Genomic DNA, 21,104 nt, shown 5'->3' on the forward strand with positions numbered 1-21,104 from the left:
ATCTCCCTCCCTCTTCCCCTTTTCCTGAGTTCCGCTTTCCGCTCACGTCCTTCTCCCCTGTTCTCCCTCTCTCTCCGTCTGTCTGTCTCTCTCTCTCCCTCCCTCTCCCTAATCCATTCCTGCCTGTCTCTCTCACTCCCTTTCACTCCCTGTTGAGTTGCCGTGTCCTCGGCTGAACTGTATTTCTCTCTCTCTCTCTCACACAGGCTGGGCAGAGCCGACTAGTGCCCTGGGAGACTGGAGAGACGCACGCACGCACGCACGCACGCACGCACGCACGCACGCACGCACGCACGCACACACACACACACACACACACACACACACACACACACACACACACACACACACACACACACACACACACACACACACACACACACACACACACACACACACACACACTCCTTAAAGAAAGTGCACGTTCCAGACGAGATTTACCAATGGCAAGAACAGAATGTGTATTTAAATATTTTGCACCTCAGATACATACATGATATGTAACAGACATATACAATTTGTTTTTTTCTTTTAATCATCACAAAAACCACTAAACAACACAAGACCACAGAAAAAAGAAGAAGGGAGAGAGTGAAAGAAAGGGAGAGAGCCCCCCCAAACCCCCCCATTGACCCCCGCCTAGACGTTGTAACATCTAGGGGGAAGGGTCCGCTTCTTCTGACCCCACCACGCGCACACGCACATGCACGACACAACGCACGCACACGACAACACACACACCCACACAAAACAGTACTGCGGGAGCACACACGCTGCGTGTCGCACACGTAGTAAACCACCATCTTATCTCACACACACGCACGCACACGCACACACACACACACACACACACACACACACACACGCACACACACACAGGAAACAAGGGTCTCTTTGGGGGCCATCGAGTGATTTCAATGTCTCTTTCCCTTGTAGTTAAAACAGCGAAAACACAGGATGTGGAGTCTCCATGCTGCAGTGCCCTCCCCCTCTCACCCCCCTCTCACCCCCCCCCCTCCCCCACCCCCACCAGAGTATAAACCATGGCAGAACGCTGAGGAGGGGAGGGGGGGGGCACCCTGATGGAGGGGGAGGAGGGGGGGGATGGGGTGGTGGGTGGGTGTGTGGGTGGGAGGGGGGGGGCGGCCCTGGCTCAGAACAAGGAGTCTTTATGTACAGATGCTGGTATTTTCAAGAGCTGATACTGTTTCCACTTTTCTCTCGTCGAAGCACAACACATGGGGGGGGGGGCGTGTTTTAGGTGGGGGGGGTGGGGGGTTGGGGCGGGGACTGGGGCTGGGGGGGCGCGAAAGAGCAATGGCGTAGGCAGAGACCACACTATAAGACTCATGGTATTAAAGAAGCGGGGGGGGTGACGGGTTAGGGGAACAAGACAAGAGGGGCGAGCAGGGTACCGGGGGAATAGAGCGCGCGGACGAGAGTGCTGGTTTGACAGTGGCGGGGGGGGGGCGGGGGGGGGAACAGAGACAGAGAGAGAGACACAGAGAGATAGAGAGAGAGAGAGAGAGAGAGAGCAGTTAGATCCAGATGTGTCCGTGTTCTGCAGGCAGATCGGAACTGGTGAGGTTTGGTGACAATTGTGGTAAATTATGGAGTCCTTCAGTTTGCGTTGCGGTGGGAGGAGCCAGAGGAGTGATGATGCATGTCCACAGTTCTGTCTCTCTGTCTGTCTGTCCGTCTGTCGGCGTCTGTCCCTCCCCTGTCAGCTACTTGAGGCCATGACCTCACTCCAGCTGAGTGTGTGTGCGTGTGTGCGTGTGTGTGTGTGTGTGTGTGTGTGTGTACGATATGCCTTCATGAGTATTTGTAGATACTGTAGATGCATTTACAAATACTTGTGCGTCTGTGTGTGTGTGTGTGTGTGTGTGTGTGTGTGTGTGTGTGTGTGTGTGTGTATGTGTGGCCTCAAGTTAGGGAGAGCACATGCATGTGTGCGTGTGTGTGTGCGTGTGTGTGTGTGTGTGTGTGTGTGTGTGTGTGTGTGTGTATGTGTGTGTGCGTGTGTGTCCTGTATCTAGGTCTGCATGTGTGTGTGTGCGTGTTTTCTGTGCGTATACATGCTTTAGGTGTTGCGGTGGGCTCTTGATTGTCATTGCTGGAGAATTAAAGCTTTTCTTGTCCAAAACTTGGTAGCTAAATTCTCACCCATCACTTCTCGCAGTCTCTCACAAAGACAGTCTTCCTTAAAAAAAGGTTTTTTTTTTCCAAATATGTAAAAGCTTGGATTGAATGTGCCTGAAAACAAGAAGCAGAGAGAGAGAAAAAGAGACATGGTCAAAATGTGTGGTTTAGAATAAATAATAAAAACCTCTTGTGAAGATGGTTGCAGGTGAGAAAGGCACAATCAAAAACCAAATTGCAGTTTTCGGAAGTGCAATTTTGCTTCACACTACTACACTCTAATAGAATGTTTGCATGGTCCTTTAACCCATTAAGACCTGAGGTGATTCTTTAAAATGTTTTCTAAATCCTAACAGTTTTTTGAAAAAAATCTTTAAAAATACATTTCACGATTTTTCAAAAATAGCAGATCTACAAGCTCATAGCGCGGCACTCGGTGCCGCGCTATGAGCTTGTATATCTGCTATTTTTGAATAGCCAAAGAAATCTAAAGTGACACAGATGCGTTCCAGGTATTAATGGGTTAAAGCTGTGAAAGCTTTAAAAAAAAAAAGATGCTAAGCACAAAAACAAATCCAGGGTATCATTTTAGAAAACTCTCCAGTCTGAAAATGTACATTCTGACAACAACTCGTGTTGGCAAACGTCATTCATTAGAGACTTTAGAAGGAGGATATTTTCTAATGCACCATATCGTCTTGGAAACCTCATATGTCCAAAAACGGTTCTGTACTTTTCACGATTCAAATTCCAAAGTAGCAGATCTACAAGCTCGAGCTTGTAGATCTGCTACTTTTGATGCTTTTTGTGTGACGCTGTAGTAATGATCAAGTAGGGAAGTCAATTTAAGACAAAAACACGACAAGCTAAAATATGGAGATAGGAGTTTTCTTCCCCGACAGCAACGATACAGGAAAGATACTAGAAATGCATATTTAGAGCTGCCTACACTGTTGCCAGAAGAATTTTCCCATTCTGGTTTTAATTTTACATCCAATCCAACTTTATTTATAGAGCACATTTTAAGGCATAACAACAATAAAAACATAATGCAAAACAAAGGAACACACAATACAATTAAACATGAATACAAAAGTCAATCAAGGTTTAAAAGCCAAGGAATAAAAATGAGTTTTAAGATGGGTTGATATTAGTCTGGCCATGCCAGGCTATTTTTAACTATTTTTTTTTTTTTATCCCACAATTTTGTAACCCTTTTTCACCAGGTGCCAATTATCTAAGTGATCCTGGGCGCTACACTCCCCCCGCCAGCCTAGGGAGCCCAGGGCCGAGCTCATCCTCCTTCAATGCATGAGAGCCAACTGAGCTTCTTGTCACCTGACAGGGGGGAGGTTCCCTGGTAGGACGTAGCGCGTGGAAGGAACACGTTATTCCAACCAGTTCCCTTCCCCTCCATCAGGCGCCCCGGCTGTCATGGGGAGGCGGTATAGCGACCAGGATTACTGCATGTTTTTGTGAGGGTATTAAGTACCCTGGGGGACACGGGGAGAACATGCAAACTCCACACAGAGTAGGCCCTTTCGCCAACCCCACCTAGGGTATGGGCGCTGATGACGCGGAGGAGAAGACACGCCCCCAGTGCCCACAGCGTCCCCGGCGGGAATTGAACCCAGGACCTTCTAGCTGTGAGGCGACAGCGCTACCGACTGTGCCACCGTGCCCCTCGGCCATGCCAGGCTATGACGAGGTAGCTGGCTCCACAGTTTGGGAGCTACAGCTGAAAAGGCTCGCCGCCCTCTTTGCTTAAACCTCGTCTTAGGGACGACAAGCAGCCATTGGTCAGCTGTCTGACCTCAGTGATCTCGATGGAACATATCATTTAAGAAGATCAGAGAAATAAACTGGTGCTAATCCATTGAAGGATTAAAAAAAAAACACATCATTTACATGGCGGCTTAAGCAACGTGCGTGTTGTTAATCTCACCTTCGACTACAGGCTGGTGACGCTGAAGCTGTCGTCACTGGCCGGGTCCAGGAGCTGGCACAACACCCCGCCGCCGCCTCCCCGGGACCCCACCTGCGGCGGGTAGCGGTGGCCCATGCCCTGGTACGGGTGACCGGGCGGCAGGGAGTAGCCTCCTCCTCCTCCCAGCTCCTCCTGGTGGTGGTGGGGCGACGTGTCCAGGGGCGACTTGGCGTAGGGGGAGTGCGGCAGCGGCAGGGGCCCCCCCCCCTGACGGAGACCCGTCGTGCTCACGTGGTGGGGGGTCAGGTCCCGCTTGTTGTGGGGGTTGGAGGGGCGCTCGACGACGTCGTAGAGCCCCAGGGGGCCGGGGTGGTGGGAGTGGAGGCCGGGGGGGTTGTTGTTGGCGTGGGAGTGGAGCTGCTGCTGCTGCTGGGGGTTGGCGGCGTGTGCGTTGTGGTGGTGGGGGTGGTGGGAGTGAGGGTGACTGTTGGGGTTGGCGTGCGCCTGGGGGCTGCCCTGGAGGTGGGAGGAGCCGGTGTGTTGTTGCTGTTGCTGCTGAGGGGGGGCGTTGCTGTGCGGGCTCATATTGGGGTGGGGCTGCTGTGTGCTGTGGTTGAGCGGGTTGTTCACGTGCGCATGCGGGCTGGGGAGGTTGGGGTTGGGGCTGGCGTGGGGGTTGGGGTGCGTGTGCTGCGCCGCGGCATTCGAGTGCGTGTTGTGTTGCTGTTGTTGTTGCTGCTGCTGCGCGGCGGCGTGGGGGCCGGGGCTGCCGCCGTGCGACGTCTGTCCGTACCAGTAGGGGGAGCTACAGCTATAGCCGGGGGAGTCGTACTGCGGGTACTGCGTGTCCTTCGGAGGAGGGGGGGGCCGGTGCGGGGGGCTCAGCGCCGTGCCGCAGTGGGGCGTCAGCCGCGGCGACGGAGAAGAGCACGACGGGGAGAAGGTCCGAGAGGGGACGGGGTGGTAGGTCTGAGGGGTGGGCTTGGGCGGCGGGTACGGCGGAGAGGAGACGCCGGCGGGGGAGAGCGAGGAGGAGGACTCGCCCGGGTAGACGGACGGGTAGCGCTCCTCGGACGACGGGGTGGAGGGGTGGGCGGAGTAAGGGGACGGGTACTCGCAGGGGTCCGGCGGCGGGTAGCCGGCGGCGGGGGGCGCGGCGTTGGGAGTGGCCAGCGGGGAGAGGCTGCTGCTGTCCCCGCTGTAGTAGTCCGGCCCCTCCTGGAACAGCCCGGGGCCGTCCGGACCGGCGGGCCCCGATCCTCCGACGCCGCCCGATGCCGCCGAGGCGCCTTTGGCCCTGGCTTTGGCCCCCGAGGGCCTCTCCCTCTGACACGGAGACAAGCCCCCCCTGCCTCCTCTCGAGCCCCTGGGCCGTCCTCCGGCTCCTCTCTTGGGGCCGGGGGTCGGCGTGGGAGAGGGACTGGACGGGGAATCCGAGGGCGGTCCTCCTCCCGTGTGCGGCGGAGCCGCCGCCGCCGCCGCCGCCGCACTCCCTTCTTTGTCCGCCTGTGGCTCGGCCGCCCGTTTCCTGCGCCCGCGGCCCTGCTTGGCGGTGCTCGCCGCCGCCGCCCCGCCCTGGAAGAGCACGTTCTGGCTCCAGTTGTAGGACGGTCCCGCGGCGCTCTCGTGCCAGTCCATCATCAGCTTCTCCAGGCTGGACAGGCTGGACTGGCCGCCGTCTCCGCCGCCGACGGGAGCGGGCTCTTTCTGTTTGTAAGCCCCACCCCCGCCCCCGGAGCCCGGACCGCAACTCGCGGCCACGGGGCCCAAATGAGAGGAGTCGGAGGAGGACTCCGACAGGCTCTCGGGGAAGGGCTGTCGCTTGGCCTTCTGGGGGGTGTAGTTGGAGATGTCCAGGATGTCTTTGGACTCGTGGGAGCCGTACTCGCCGTAGCCGTGATGATACTGGGAGCCGAAGCTGTCTGCTGCCCAGCCCCCGTAGCCATGTCTGAAACACATCACACACAATAAACATGATCAGTCATATTTTCTAATGGATTAAAGCTAAATGAAATGTCACGACAGAAAAACATTGGTGAAACAGTGTGAAAGGAGCCCCCCCTCCCCCCCCACACACACACTAACGCTCTGTTTCCTAAACAATTAACACAATAATGTAAAATGATGGTATTTTAGTCATATTGTTCCTGCTGTTCCTAAATACAGCCAACTAAACCGGGTGAAGAAATCGCAGATTGAGGCTTTAAAGGGATTGTAGGCGATTCAGAGATAAACAAAGAAAAAAAATCCAGCAGTTCGTTTCCCCGACCACCAGGGGGTGTCGCACGGAGGACTTCCATAGAGTTAAGGAGACTTCTAAACCGTCCATGCCGAATATAGGTTACTTTATTCGGATACAATTCGCGGAACTGCCCGCCCCTGCCGGTTCTCTGAATTTTTATTTTTAAATAGGCTCTTTCATGACAAATTGACCACATATATGAAGTTAAACAACTAAATTCTATCCGAACGCTGTCTGAAAAGTAAATTATGTGCATCAAAAACGAAGTTTGAGAGCATTTTAAAACCGAAAGTCAAAAGTCCACACGGACACGGACGCGCACGGATGCGCACATGCGTGCGTTAATTTACGGACCGGATACCCGGATGTGTAACCTAAATAGTAGGGAAAATACGGATTTCAGAAAGAGGAGTGTTTTTCAATGCAGGAAAACACCCCAGCATCATTATATAGTGGCTGATAGAGGGGAAAAAATGCAAAATATATATATAGAGGTATTTTTCAAATATAGGCTTAATGTTGCCAACAATACCTTTAACCGTTACTTTTTATGAAATATCCGAGACTATTAGTAGTTTTTATGGAAGACGCTTCTAGTTTGACCACTTCAAATGCTCTAATCTTAAAATGATAACCAGAAATGGACAATCTACAAGCTCTCAATACATCGCAGACGAATCGAGAGCTTGTAGATCGGCTATTTTCACTGCGCAGCATGCTTCCATAGAAGCTGGCTTCCATATGGAATCCAAATGACTGAAATCAGTCGTGGGTGACTGAGAAAATCCATGTATTTCACCTAAAGCAGGGGTCTTCAACGTTTTCAGGCCAAGGACCCCTAGCTGAGAGAGAGATGAAGCAGGGACCCCCCCTATATTGTATAAAATTGTGTTTCAGATAAACTTTTGCTGCTCTTTTTTCCCTCTACACACCTATAACTCTTTGCCAAAAATAGCCGATCTACAAGCTCACAACAGCGTTGTGAGCTTGTAGATCGGCTATTTCTGGCTGAAGTTCTCCTCAGAAAAGGGATGCTAGGGTTCAAGTGGTTAATGTAAAAAAAAAAAAAAATCATATCACACAAAGATTTGGGGGACCCCCTGTAGTAACTCTGAGGACCCCCTGGGGGTCCCGGACCCCCTGTTGAAGACCCCTGACCTAAAGGATGACATTTTGGCACAGATTAGTACAAACAGATTAGAGCAAACGATCAAATGACAGTGATATGATAATTCAAAAAAAGAGTTCTGCTTTTTTCATACATCTTTCTATGGAGTCTGGTAACTAAGGACTTGTGGGCTTTGCTCTAGGAGGCTACAGTATATCCACATAACCTGAAGCTGGTTAATGCCAGTTAATATAACAGAGATTTAATGTGTATTTATGGAGATAAGTGTGATTATCGGTGATTAGAGGAACTAGCCCACACTTCCAAACTCACTGCAGTCATCTGCAGTGAGTTATCTGTCGTTTTGAAACTTTTGGTGATTGGTATCAAAATGTACTTAAAGTACCAAAAGTAAAAGTACTAAAATGTTTGAAAATAGCAGATCTACAAGCTCACAACGCGTCGCGTTGTGAGCTTGTAGGTCGGCTATTTTCAGATAGCCTAGGTATAAAATGGGGCTAAAGTGGTTAAGGTATGTTTTATAATGTAATCATTTATATCTGCAGAGTAACTAGTAACTAAAGTTTTCAAATAATTGTAGTGGAGTAAAAGTACAATATTTGCCTCTGAGGTGTAGTGGAGTAGAAGCAAAAGTACTGAAAATTGGAAATACTCCGGTAAAGTAAAAGTACCTCAAAATTGTTCTTAAGTACAGTACTTGAGTACATGTACTTAGTTACTTTACCCCACTGTGTGCGTGAAACAATAATGGCCTCACACCGTGGTGTCCCCCCGTACAGCGACCAAAACACCACTGACTGCATGGTGATCAGTTTCAAGTAGAAACCTTTTTTTTTCTTTTCAAAACAGATAGTGTTTCAGAATGAGATGCAGTATGTCAAATACATCTAGGAATGTCTATTTATCCACCACAGCCAACAGCTGGGATGTTGTGTCTGTCTGTCTGTCTGTCTGTCTGTCTGTCTGTCTGTCTGTCTGTGTGCAGGGCGTGGCAGAAAATGAGCACTTGTTCTCAGCTACTATGCTGAACAAAAAAAAAAAGAGAAAAAGAGCCAAAAACGCCTACGCATAGTAGTAGCGCTTCCACAATTATCATGAATCCCATCGGTGATAACTGTGTCAACACAATATCATATCATATTACCCTGCATGCTTAACCCATTCAATCCCGGAACGTGTCTGTGTCATTTTCAGATTTGAGCTATAACCATTTTTTTAATACTTTGGCTATTCAAAAATAGCAGATCTACAGGCTCATAGCACAAGGTTGTAGATCTGCTATGTTTGAAAAATCTATATAATTTAATCTAATATTTTAAAATATGTTGTTCCAGGGACCAAAGATTTGAGTTGCAAATGTTCGCTTTAAAAAAATATATATATTTAAAGATTTGCACATATTTTCACGATTCTTCGAAAATAGCAGATCTACAAGCTCATAGCGCGGCACTCGGTGCCGCGCTATGAGCTTGTATATCTGATATTTTTGAATATCCAGTGTATAAAATAATGGCTTAAGTGGTTACACAGATGTGTTCCCGGTTTTAACGGGTTAATACTGACAAATTTGAACATAACCAGTCCAAGTAACACCAGTAACACACACTCACACACACACACACACACACACACACACACACACACACACACACACACACACACACACACACACACACACACACACACACACACACACACACACACACACACACACACACACACACACACACACACACACACACACACACACACACACACACACACACACACACACAGTAGCTACCCCAGCTATGGCACAGCACCAATAACCCTCAGGTAGTATGAGAGATGTGTTTTGGCAGATATTAGGTTTTAAGTGCCCTCTGTGATTGAATATTGTTTTGCTGTCGGGGCAGAAACCTCTTATCTGCATATTTTTACTTTTTGTGATTTTTCTTCGTAAATTAACGTTTTTCAGGATTCCAAGTAAAGAAATAACAGGTCTGCAAGCTCAAAACGCATTGCATGATTAAGTAGGGCATTAAAGAGCCAAAAGTAAGAGTACTAACATATTTGAAAATAGCCGACCTACAAGCTCACAAGATGCGACGCGTTGTGAGCTTGTAGATCTGCTATTTTCAAATAGCCTAGGAATAAAAAAAAGGGCTAAAGTGGTTAATGTGTGTTTTATAATGTGTGTAAAACACTATCGCGGCATCGGGTTTTTTTTACGTCGCGCGTGAACTTAACGGTTTCAGAAAGTGAACAAGCTCGTTCGTGTTCACGGCAAATGAACTAGTTCTTTTGAACGAATCGATCATGAACGACACATCACTAATTGAAAATGTGTTCTCTGGGCCACTCACACACCTACCCTGTGTGTCTACAAACAGTTGGACACGCGATCATAAGGGATGTACATTTTCTGTGGCGAGCTGAAAAAGTAAGTGATCCGTGCAATTTTGACGAGAAATGGCTTGTTTACACTGGGATGAATGAGGAGGGCTCTGAGACGATCGGAATGTTTGTTGTCTGGGTGTCGCACACACATACCCTGTCTGTTTACAAACGATTGGACATGCGATCATAATGATATATATTTTTTTGTGACCTGTTGAAAGTAAAAAAAAATTAAAAACAATTGATGGCAGTGGGCAAAGTGGCAAACACAGCCAGAAATAAATCTGGCAGTGAATGAGTTAATTTACAAGAAAAAAAGAGATACAAGGTTTCTGCCCGACAGCAACGGGGGTCATATCATATTCTCATGGATGACTTATGACTTATGATGGATGACCATTCAATCTGGGAACGCATACTGTGTCATTTTAGATTTTTATAGCTATAGCCTATAACCATTATTTTATACTTGTTTGGGCTATTCAAAAATAGCAGATATACAAGTTCATAGTGCGGCACAGAGTGCGGCGCTATGAGCTTGTAGATATGCTATTTTTTGGGGGGGGGGAATCGTGAACATTTTTGCAAATCTTTCAATATAATATGTTATTTAAAGCGAACATTGTTAACTCAATGCTTTGCTTCTGGGGATTCTACAAATGTCTTCTAAATCCTAAAGGTCCTTACACACCGGCGAATGTGCGAATATACGCAAAATTCGGACTCGTTCCGAATAATTAAAAGACGCTTTTTTCGCTCCGCGAAACTGGTGTGGAAGCTTGCATTGACTTTATAAGGTTTAATGAAAAAACGAATTATTCGCATGAAAAAAAAATCTCCCCGGTGTGTAAGGACCTTAACAGTTAAAAAAAATAAAAAAACGTGTGTTGCTGTAATATCACTCAGTGGTTCTCAAACTTTTTTCATGTCAAGGACCACCCAAAATTATATGTATTTGGCCGCGGACCCGCAATCTCAAAATATTTTGTTCCAGGGACCCCCATGCAGAAGCAAAGAATTTAGTTAAAAATGTATATATATATTCAAAGATTAGCACGCATTTTCACAATTTATTTTTCAAAAATAGCAGATCTACAAGCTCTGAGCTATGAGCTTGTAGATCTGCTATTTTTGAATAGCCAAAGAAATCTAAAAATGACACAGACGACGCTTCTTTCCCGGTCTAAATTGATTAATTAAAAGATAAACATTTCCTTATCTTATCTTTTTTTTTTCATTTCAAAGGCAGATATAGTTTTAAAATATATATATTATGGTCTCTGTCGGGTGGAAACATCGTGTGTCCAAAACTGTTACTTTTCAGGATTCAAATTCAGATCAAAGAACCACTGCTCGTACAATGTTATTATGCGTCGTCTGTTTTGTACAGTTCTTCTGTCTGAATGTAGGTTTCGAGCTTGTAGATCTGCTACTTTTGATGCTTTTGTGTGACGCTGTAGTGTGATGAAGTAGGGCGTTAATTTACGGGAAAAAAACACAAAAACATAAAGAGGTTTTTCTGCCCGACAGCAACAATATATTATTGTCACAATTTCGTAAACAACTATTGTGATACAAAAATTCCAAGCCTGGAACGCATCTGTGTCATTTTTAAGATTACTTTGGCTATTCAAAAATAGCAGATATACACGCTATGAACTTGTAGATCTGCTATTTTTTTTTTTATCGTAAAAAATGGTGCTAATCTTTGAATAATAGAAATTTTTAAAGCGAACATTTGTAAAATATTTTGTTCCAGAAGTAAAGATTTGCACACATTTTCACGATAGCAGATCTACAAGCTCATAACAGCTTATTGTCACAATTTCGTACGACTATTGTGATAACAAAAAATTCCAAGCCCTGACCTGTAGTTCCACTGGTTGGAGTTGTACTGTTTGTAACCCTCTGGGGACGGGGAGGAGCTGAAGGGGCTGGTTTTGGCCATGGCCATGTACCCTCCTCCTCCTCCTCCTCCCCCCGGCGACGCGGGACCACCCGCCGACTCCCCCCGCCCCCCCCCCCATTCCGGAGGAATGGGCCGATCCGGGGTAACCGCCGCCGAAGCCCCGCTGCTTGGCCGCCGCCACCTGGTAGCTGGAATAGTTCATCTGACCCTGGCCAAGAGGGGTGTTGTTGTTGTTGTTGTTCTTGATGCCACCACCGCCGTACGAGAAGCTGCAGTCTGCGGATCTCTGTGTCGCCCCCGGCGGATCTCTGTGTCCGCCGGGGGAGTAGTGTCCATAGGAGGAGGGGTGGGGCGAGCTCGGGGAGCGGGAGAGAGAGAGGGAGGGCGGGGTGGACTTGGGGTGGTACGTGGAGGTGGTGGTGGGCGAGGTCTGCGCCAGGCCGCTGTAGCCGTACGGGGAAGGCCTGGTGGACGAGGAGGAGGAGGAGGAGCCCCCCCCGTGGGGGGTCTGCGTCGGGCCGTCTCCCGCCCCGACGCCCCCCGAGCCTTTGGGGCTCCGCTTGGAGAAGGCCGGGGACCAGCAGGGTCCCGGGGCCGGGCTGGAGGGCTCGTAGCCGCCCGGGGTAGTAGACGACGGGGCTTTGTTGTTGCGGGGGTCCGCCTGGGACGACGAGGAGATGTCAAGGAGGTCCGAGGAGTCGTCGGAGTCGAGGAGCGACCGGAAGTATCCGGCGAACAGGCCCTGCGAGTCCTCCCCCCCGGCGGGCCCCGCCCCTCGCCCCCCTCCCGGGCCGCCGTACGCGCCTCCCCCCCTCCCCCCGCCCTCCCTGGAGGAGGAGGAGAACCCCCCCCTGGGCGACCCCCCGCAGGCCTGATAACCCCCGAGGCCCTTCTCCCTCTCCAGGCTCCCCTCGTCTCCCCAGAAGCCGGCCCCGTTGGCCCAGTCCTGCCCCGCCCCGCCGCACGACGCGGCCTCGCCCTTCAGGGCCCCGTTCTTCTTCGGGCGCCTCTTCCGGACCGCCTTCTCCGCGCCGCCGCCGTGCTCGCTCCCCACCACCCCGCCTCCCCTGCCCACCCCGCCCCCGCCGCCGCCCTTCCCCCGTTTCCGGGGTAACCCGGTCTCGGAGTGGGGGCTGAGTTTGCGCTTCTTGCCGATGGACTCGAAGAAGTCACTGAAGGTGCTGTTGCTGGCCGCCTGTCCGCCGCCGGCGGCCCCCGCCGCCGCCCCGCCCCGGCTCCCCGCGCCGCCCCCGCCCCGGCCGCCGCCCCTGCGCCTGAAGCCCGTGAGCCGGTGCAGGAGGGTGGATATCCCGGGGTTCTCCGACGGCGCGTTGAAGCTCTCCGGCTCGCTGGGCGTCCAGCAGCGGGGCGGCGAGCAGCGGCCCGTGGCGGGGGGCTGCCGGTTTAAAAACGCCAGCTTGGACAGCACGTCCCCGTACTCCGTCTTCACGTCGTCGGTGTCGTTGACGTACGACGGGTACGGCGAGGGGAGCTTGGTCAGGCGGCGGCGCCGGGGCTTCTTGGGCGTCGGGTCGCCGTTCCCCCCGGCGGCGTTCGCCGCGTTGAGCGGCTCGCCCGGCAGCCCGCCCGGCACGGGCTGCTTGGGCGGGCGCCCGCGCCGCCGCTTGAGGATGACGGGCAGCTCCCCCGGCGGGAACATCACCATGACGCTCTTGCCGTTGTTCTTCAGGCGGAGCAGCGCCGTGGGCTCTCGGGCCGGCGCCTCCGAGCCCTCCTTCTCGCCGAACCTCTTCCTCTCCGTGCCGGTGAAGTGCGTCTCCATGTTGGAGATCTTGTAGCTCTTTTGCCGGCGGCTGAGGTTGACGGGGATGCGGGCCACCTTCACCACGATCCTCCTCACCTGTGGGGGAGGCAGAGAGCAACGACACACAAAAAAAAATAAAGCTGTGTTTCTTTCCCACTGTTTTCATTGCAGCATCACATCGTTTCAGAATAGACAGTGGTGGAAAAAGTACTCAAATGTCTTACTTAAGTAAAAGTATCAATACTGCAATGTGGAAGTACTCTGTTACAAGTAAATGTCCGGAATTAAAAATTTACTTGAGTAAAAGTACAAAAGTATTGGTATCAAAATGTACTTAAAGTATCAAAAGTAAAAGTACTAAAATGTTTGAAAATAGCAGATCTACAAGCTCACAACGCGTCGCGATGCGACGCGTTGTGAGCTTGTAGAATAGGGCTAAAATGGTTAATGTATGTTTCATAATATCATAATTTATATCTGAAAAGTAACTAGTAACTAAAGTTTTCAAATAATTGTAGTGGAGTAAAAGTACAATATTTGCCTCTGAGATGTAGTGGAGTAGAAGTAAAAGTATTGGAAATTGGAAATACTCAAGTAAAGCACAAACACCTCAAAATTGTACTTAAGTACAGTACTTAAGTAAATGTACTTAGTTACTTTCCACCACTGCTCACCTGTGAGGGAGGCAGAGAGCAACGACACACAAAGACAAAAAGCTGTGTTTCTTTCCCACCGTTTTCATTCCAGCATCACATCGTTTCAAAATAGAATATTTTGTGTCATTTTCCAAATATATCCAAACTAATTCTTTCTGATATTGTGCAATCAGCCGCCGAGCTAAACTCTCAGCACTTGAGGGGGCGAAGCACTCTCGAGGGGACCGTCTGATAGTCATTTAAAAATTCACGACTGTAAAATTAAATGATATCTTACATCACAAACACAAATAGCCACTTTTTGAGCCAAAACAAGCTGCAAGACAAGCTTGTTCTAAAGGACACAAAAATAAATCCATTCATTGCCATTTCTTGTTTATAACGGGTAAACCAAGGACAGCACGTGTCGCTCTACATGCATCGATTCAGCAAATCGTCTCGAGGTGGAAAACACGTCCAAAACTGTTACTTTTCAGGATTCAACTTCGAAAACAGCAAAGGTAGTAGTATAGTCCATGAGCCAGAGCCCCAAAATTGAGCAATGATTACCGAAAGAGTGGGCAAAACCATACCTATATTAAAGATGGAGTGCCATGATATTTTTCAACCCTAAAACCTGATCATAAGGTAATATTATAATGTAAGGATTTTTTTCAAAAAAAAAAAGTGTACAGTAAGTGTTAAAATGTTGTTTTTATGTGGACACGCCTCCAGTTCATTAAGTATACCTGGTTCTCACCTTAGCACCTCCTCCACCACCTTAGCACCACCCACCTGTCCTAGTCCCTCCTCCTCCTCATGCCCACACCTGGTTGTGTTATGATAATGAGGGGGAGGGTATGGCTTTGTGATGTCACTAAAGCGCTGTTTCTCTATTGGCACGTTTGACCCTCAAGGTTTCAGCCTCCAGGAAGAAACTCAGAATAGTCAGAGAAGACATAAAACACCATAAAAACACCACCGGGGGGCTTAATGAAGATCTATCAACCTCATAGACACATGAAAAACAGAAAAAGTCCAAAAACATGGCACCAGCTCTTTAAATTGTTCATAGGTTCAATATAAGTAAATAAATATATGATAACCTTTCCACAGGAGCAGCTTTTTCATATTTATCACACATTTTGTTATTTTCCCCATACGTACATGACAGGTGAAAAAAAAATCACAAAATTTTAAAAATTGTTATCATAATGAAACTTCCACAGTTGATTACTTACACGAAGACAATGATTTATTGTATTACAAGTTTTCTGAAATTGTATATTTAAATATGCAAATTAGGCATTATATAGGAAAACATGCCCTAATTTGCATATTTAAATATACAATTTCAGAAAACTTGTAATACAATAAATCATTGTCTTCATGTAAGTAATCAACTAGGGAAGTTTCATTATGATTTTCACCTGACGATAACTGTTTGTGTCGTGTGTGGTTTTGCATATAATTGTATTTCTCTGAAACGTTCTGTCTCGTCCGTCTGTCTGTCTGTGTTACCAGTTGCTTTTCAACCCGTGTGCCCAAACTGAAATTCCACCGGCCTTGATGCTGTGTAGCTAATAAAGTATCTATCTATCGGAGAACACTCTCGTTATACAGTTGCAATTAATCCATTTATCCCGGGAACGCATCTGTGTCATTTTAAGATTTCTTTGGCTATTAAAAAAATAGCAGATATACAAGCTAATTCTTTTTGCAAATCTTTGAAAATATATATATATGTTTTACATTTTTAACTTCGATCTGTGCTTCTGGGGGGTCCCTGGAACAACATATTTTGAGATGGGGGTCCGCGGCCAAATACATTAATTTTTGGGTCCTTGACGTGGAAAAGTTGGAGCACCATCGCATTGATTTAGATTTATATAAAGATTAGATTATTAGATTATATATGTATTTGGCCCAGACCCCCCCATCTCAAAATGTTTTGTTCCAGGGACCCCCAGAAGCAAAGATTTGAGGTATAATGTTCGCTTTAAAAAAAAATATATATATATTCAAAGATTTGCACACATTAAAAAAAAAATAGCAGATCTACAAGCTTGTATATCTGCTATTTTTTAATAGCCAAAGAAATCTACACATGACACAGATGCGTTCCTGGTCTTAATGGGTTAAACACAATCTAACGGCGAGAAGAAAGAGGACTTTGAACATTAAAAGTAGATGCATCCGTGAGCGTCTAGACTCCACGACATTACGAGGCCTATTCTAAGATATAACACGGCGAGGGGGTATAGCGACAGACGCAGCTGCACATAACTTGATAAAATAAGCAACACCAGCTCAGATCGAATCTAAGATAAAATGAAATCTAATTATACGTCCATTTTGCCATGTTTTTTAGTGTTAAAGAACGTTTTCTTCTTTGAGTCGGTACATCGTCTTTTGAAAAAATATATAATAATGAAAAATGAACAAATAAAGCTCTTATGGGGGATCGTAGTGAGTGGTGGAGCCTGGGGGGGGGGGGCTCGGAGCCTGGGGGGGGGGCTCGCACCCTTTGCCCACGCGATAGCTCCGCTACTGTGTGCATTAATTGGTGGAGGGAATCTATTTCCAATTAGAAATATAGTTTCTTCCACATTCAACTACTGTACATTCAACATTTTCCGTTCGGAGATGAAATATTTCCATGTTCATGAAAAACGTTTGTTATTAAAAAAATGTTGTTAAAACTTCTATATTCAAATAATGATTATAAAGAGTGTTTGATCTGTTTTCAGGTGGGACAGCAATTTAATCCAATCATTTCTGAATTTATTTAGAATAAATCTTTCTTCTCTTTTTTTTGGCCAACAAAATAGGGATCGATTATTAATCGATTATTTTATTAAATGATTGATTATCTGACGCTGTCGTATGATCAAGTAGGGCGTTCATTTATGAAAAAACAACAAAAAAGTTTGAAACACGGAGAAGGTTTCTGTCCCGACAGCAACGACGTCATGTAAGAACTCACCCCGACGTAACGCCGCTTGGTCGGGGTGTTGACCTCGGGCTCCTCCTTCTTCACGGCGGGCTGGTGCATGGCGGCGTTGGCGGGAAAGGCGGGGCGAGGGCCGGGCCGATGGGGGGCGGCGTGGGGTTGGGGGTGGGAGGAGGAGGACCGTTGAAGGTCCTTGGCGCTTTTAGGACCGGCTCTCTGTGCAGACTTGGGCGCGGGTCTAGACCTGGATCTGGGTCCCGGCTTAGGCCCGGGTTTGGGACAAAGTTTAGGCCCAGGCTTGGGCCTGGACTTGGACACGGATTTGGGAGCAGGTTTGGGTGCGGTCGCCGCCGAGGAGGGGACCGCGGCGGGACAAGGAGCAGCAGGGAGGGCGGAGGGCACGGAGGAGGGCTGCTCCTCCTTCACCACGGCTTTCACTACGGCCGCCGCTGCCACCTCCTCTTCTTTCACCCTCCATATTTTCTCCTCCATCGCCTCCTCCTCCTCCTCCTCCTCCTGACCTCCGTCCCGCTCTCTCCCGCCGCCGCCGGCGCCGCCCCTCCTCTCTCCGTCCTCCGTGCTGCGGCGGAGGCGCGAGGACTTGCGGAGGTGGCAGGGGAAGCGAGGCCGCCCGGAGCTGCGGAGCGCGTACTTCCTCTCCGCCTCTACGGGGAGAGGGGAGGAGCCGGGAGGAGGAGGAGGAGGAGGAGGAGGGTTCGGGTCGGCGGGGGCAGGACGGTAGGTCGAGGGAACGTCCGTCGTCTCCGCGGTGAGGACCGGGGCCGCCGGCTCGTCGGCGGAAGCGGTGGGAGCGTCGAGCGGGAGGGGCTTTAGGGTCGGCGGTTGCGGCGAGGCCGTGAGCCGCGGCGGGGGGGTCTCCGGCGACAGAGTTCTGGGCTTCTCCGGCGCGGCGGAGCCCGTGCGCAGGTCGGCACCGGTGTGTGGACGGCGCACGCCGTTGTCCTTGTTGCCGCGGCGGTGCGGCGCGACGGCTGGCGGACGCGCGGCCGCCGGGTCCACGTGCGACTGCACGCCTCTGAGCGAGTCGGCCAGCGTCTGCGTTTCGGCGGGCGGCGAGCCGGCATCAGGCTGCCTCCGCCGGCGCGCGCCTTGCCCCGCCGGTCTCCTGTGCAGGTGGAGCCCGTTGGCCAGGGTGGGCGGAGAGGAGGACGAGGAGGAGGAGGAGGAGGCGGGGAATGAGGGAGCGCGGGTCACCGGCGGCCCATCGTGGGGAGGTCCCAGGGGCCTGTCCTCCTCCTCCCGGGGCCCTAGCTCCTCGGCCCAGAGCTCGGGCGGCGCCTCCGACCCCACGCCGCCGTCGCACCCTTCGCCGCCCTCCGCCAGAGCCCCGCCACAGCCCCTACCGGAGGACCCGCCTCTGCCCGAATCCAGCCGCCCAGGCAAGCCGCTCATCCAACGGGAATGCGAGCGTCTCTCGCCGACGATGTCACAAACGGGGAGGGACCTAAAATGGCGGCGGTGGGCGGGGGGGGGGTGGGGGGGGGGGGGCGGTTCTCTCGGGTGTTCCCGCTGCACTGCTTAACGTAGCACGACTTCTTTTGGGTTACTGCAGCCTGGCCCGGGAGGAGATCGAAGGACCTGAAAAAGAGGTGCAAAAACAAAAAAACAGAGAAATCCATTACAGGAGGTACATACCGTATAAATCCTACCAAACAGACCCTCTTCTTTGCGGTTGATTTTCGAGAAACGTAACGTAATTAGGCTCGCCTGGAAAAACAATCAGTAATACAACCACATCAAAATGTTACATAAAATATCCGTCCTCTTGCAGCTTACGTTCCCAAACAACAAACGGTCAGGTGAGTGATGGACTCGGGCCATTATAACCGTAATCACTAACAGCAGCACAATGTTCAATTAACCCATTAAGACCTGAGGCAATTCTTTTAAAAAAATCTAAATCCTAACAGTTTTTTGAAAAAAATAAAAAATATATTTTTTCGCGATTTTTCAAAAATAGCAGATCTGCAAGCTCGTAGCGCGGCACTCGGTGCCGCGCTATGAGCTTGTAGATCTGCTATTTTTGAATAGCCAAAGAAATCGAAAGTGACACAGATGCGTTCCAGGTATTAATGGGTTAACTGGGCCAACCCACGTACCAGCATCCCCATAACACACAGTCACACTGACTACAATTTACCATTCATGTCCTCCCGTGTTCACCTTCAGTGGGGCGGGGCGGTGCGGTGCGGTGCGGTGCGGTGCGGTGCGGTGCGGTGCGGTGCGGTGCGGTGCGGTGCAGTGGTGGCAGCAGAGGCAGCACCAAGCCAGATCCCCCCCTGATTCTGATTCTGGCTTCAGCCTCACCGCTCTGCCTCTGTCTGTCTGGCTGACTGGCTGACTTCTGCAGGGGCTCACTGGGTCATCAATACTGCAGAGGAGAACTCACACACACTTCTCTATCCTCCCTCTGCTCATCGCTCCTCCTGCCCATGGTTACTGGAGAATGAGAGAGAGAATGAGAGAGAGAGAGAGAGAGAAGGAGAGAGAGAGAGAGAGGTACTCCACCCACAGAGGAGGATGGAGTGGAAAGACAAGGAGAGAAAGAGAGATTAGTGGAGATGTCAGGACATCCATCAGAACCGGCCACAACCAGAGAGGGTTCTGGTTTGGAAGCCGAGTCGCGGCAGCGAGGCAGCGTCGTGACGATTCATCACACTGTGATTATTGTGATAGATACCGCAGGAGAGCCTGGCGAGACCTATCATGTTTTATGTCTAGTTTCAGTTGGTGTATATTTCCTTTTTGTTGTTGTTTTAACCCATTAAGACCTGGAACGCATCTGTGTCATTTTTTGATTTGAGCTAAAAAGCATTATTTTACACTTTGGCTATTCAAAAATAGCAGATATACAAGCTCGTAGCGTGGCACAGAGTGCCGCGCTACGAGCTTGTAGATCTGCTATTTTAGAAAAATCGTGAAAATGTGTGCAAATCTTTGAATATATATTTTCTTTTAAAGCGAACATTTTCACTCAAATCTTTGCTTCTGGGGGGTCCCTGGAACAAATTGTTCTGAGATGGGGGTCGGCGGCCAAATACATATCATTTTGGGGGTCCTTGACATGAGAAAGTGTGAGCACCACTTATATAGAAACATAGGTTTTTCAGAAAACTGTCGGTATTTAGAAGACATTTGTAGAATCGGCTTCAGGCCTTAATTGGTTAAAAAAAAAATGTGAATGAGAACGGTCTATCACCACAGAACAGAATAGAACGGAACGCCTATATACTTGTAAAAAATCATTTTGTTCCTACAAGACAAAAAAAGTTTAAACATTCAACAATTGATTGTGAATCTAATGGGTTTTGACAGCGCGCGTTTTAATGGCGCTGTCCAAAAAAATTTCAACACAAAAGACGGAGATAAAAAATAGATCAAAACGTCGACACGAGGTGTCAGATCTCTGCCGGACGGTTTGATGCCTCTCCCTGAGCTCCCTTTGTGACAGCAACACGATTCCTTCTGTCAATATTTGAGTCTAGTCATTTACATACACTGTAATCCATTAAATAACACTGCAATCATTACACCACCAGGTGTAATGAGGGTGTGTGTGGACGCCGTATCATCTTATTGTTACACTGCATATTCATGGTGTTTATTAGACGCATGTGTTTGGCAGCTACGCCTAAAAAAAACTAGTATTCTATTCTAACACACACACACACACAAACACACACACACACACACTGCCAGAAAAGCTGTGGAGCCTGGAAAGGTGCAATTTGAGACTGTGAACCATCACAGCCACCAGGGGGAAGCAGAGAGGTTGTGATGACGAATAGGAACATGTTAAGAGAATAGAGAGAGGTGACAGAAGACTGAAATGATGGTGGTGGTGGGGTGTGTGTGTGTGTGTGGGGGGGGGGGATTATATAAACAGAGCAAAAGGAGAGAGCCATTGACAGAAGAAGAAGAAGGAAAGACGGAGTCTGTAACGAGCTTCTGCCAGATGCTCGCACGCCAGCGTCGGTGCGGATGCGTGCATGCGCGCGTGTG

General features: G+C 49.3%; 1 protein-coding gene across 1 annotated transcript in view; it reads right to left on the bottom strand.

Annotated features, from left to right (window-relative positions):
- Window positions 1-1,421: 1,421 nt before the first annotated feature.
- Window positions 1,422-21,104, bottom strand: part of ahdc1 (AT hook, DNA binding motif, containing 1) — a 20,772-nt gene continuing 1,089 nt past the window's right edge. The window contains 6 exon segments of the mRNA XM_080443357.1: window positions 1,422-2,256; window positions 4,088-6,017; window positions 11,688-11,914; window positions 11,916-13,589; window positions 17,115-18,680; window positions 19,243-19,541. Of these exon segments, the coding sequence (XP_080299483.1) occupies window positions 4,094-6,017; window positions 11,688-11,914; window positions 11,916-13,589; window positions 17,115-18,494 (5,205 nt within the window). The 5' untranslated portion in view covers window positions 18,495-18,680; window positions 19,243-19,541 and the 3' untranslated portion in view covers window positions 1,422-2,256; window positions 4,088-4,093.

The sequence above is a fragment of the Gymnoscopelus braueri genome, assembly GCF_963280865.1.
Source record: "Gymnoscopelus braueri genome assembly, chromosome: 11".
NCBI lineage: Eukaryota > Metazoa > Chordata > Actinopteri > Myctophiformes > Myctophidae > Gymnoscopelus > Gymnoscopelus braueri.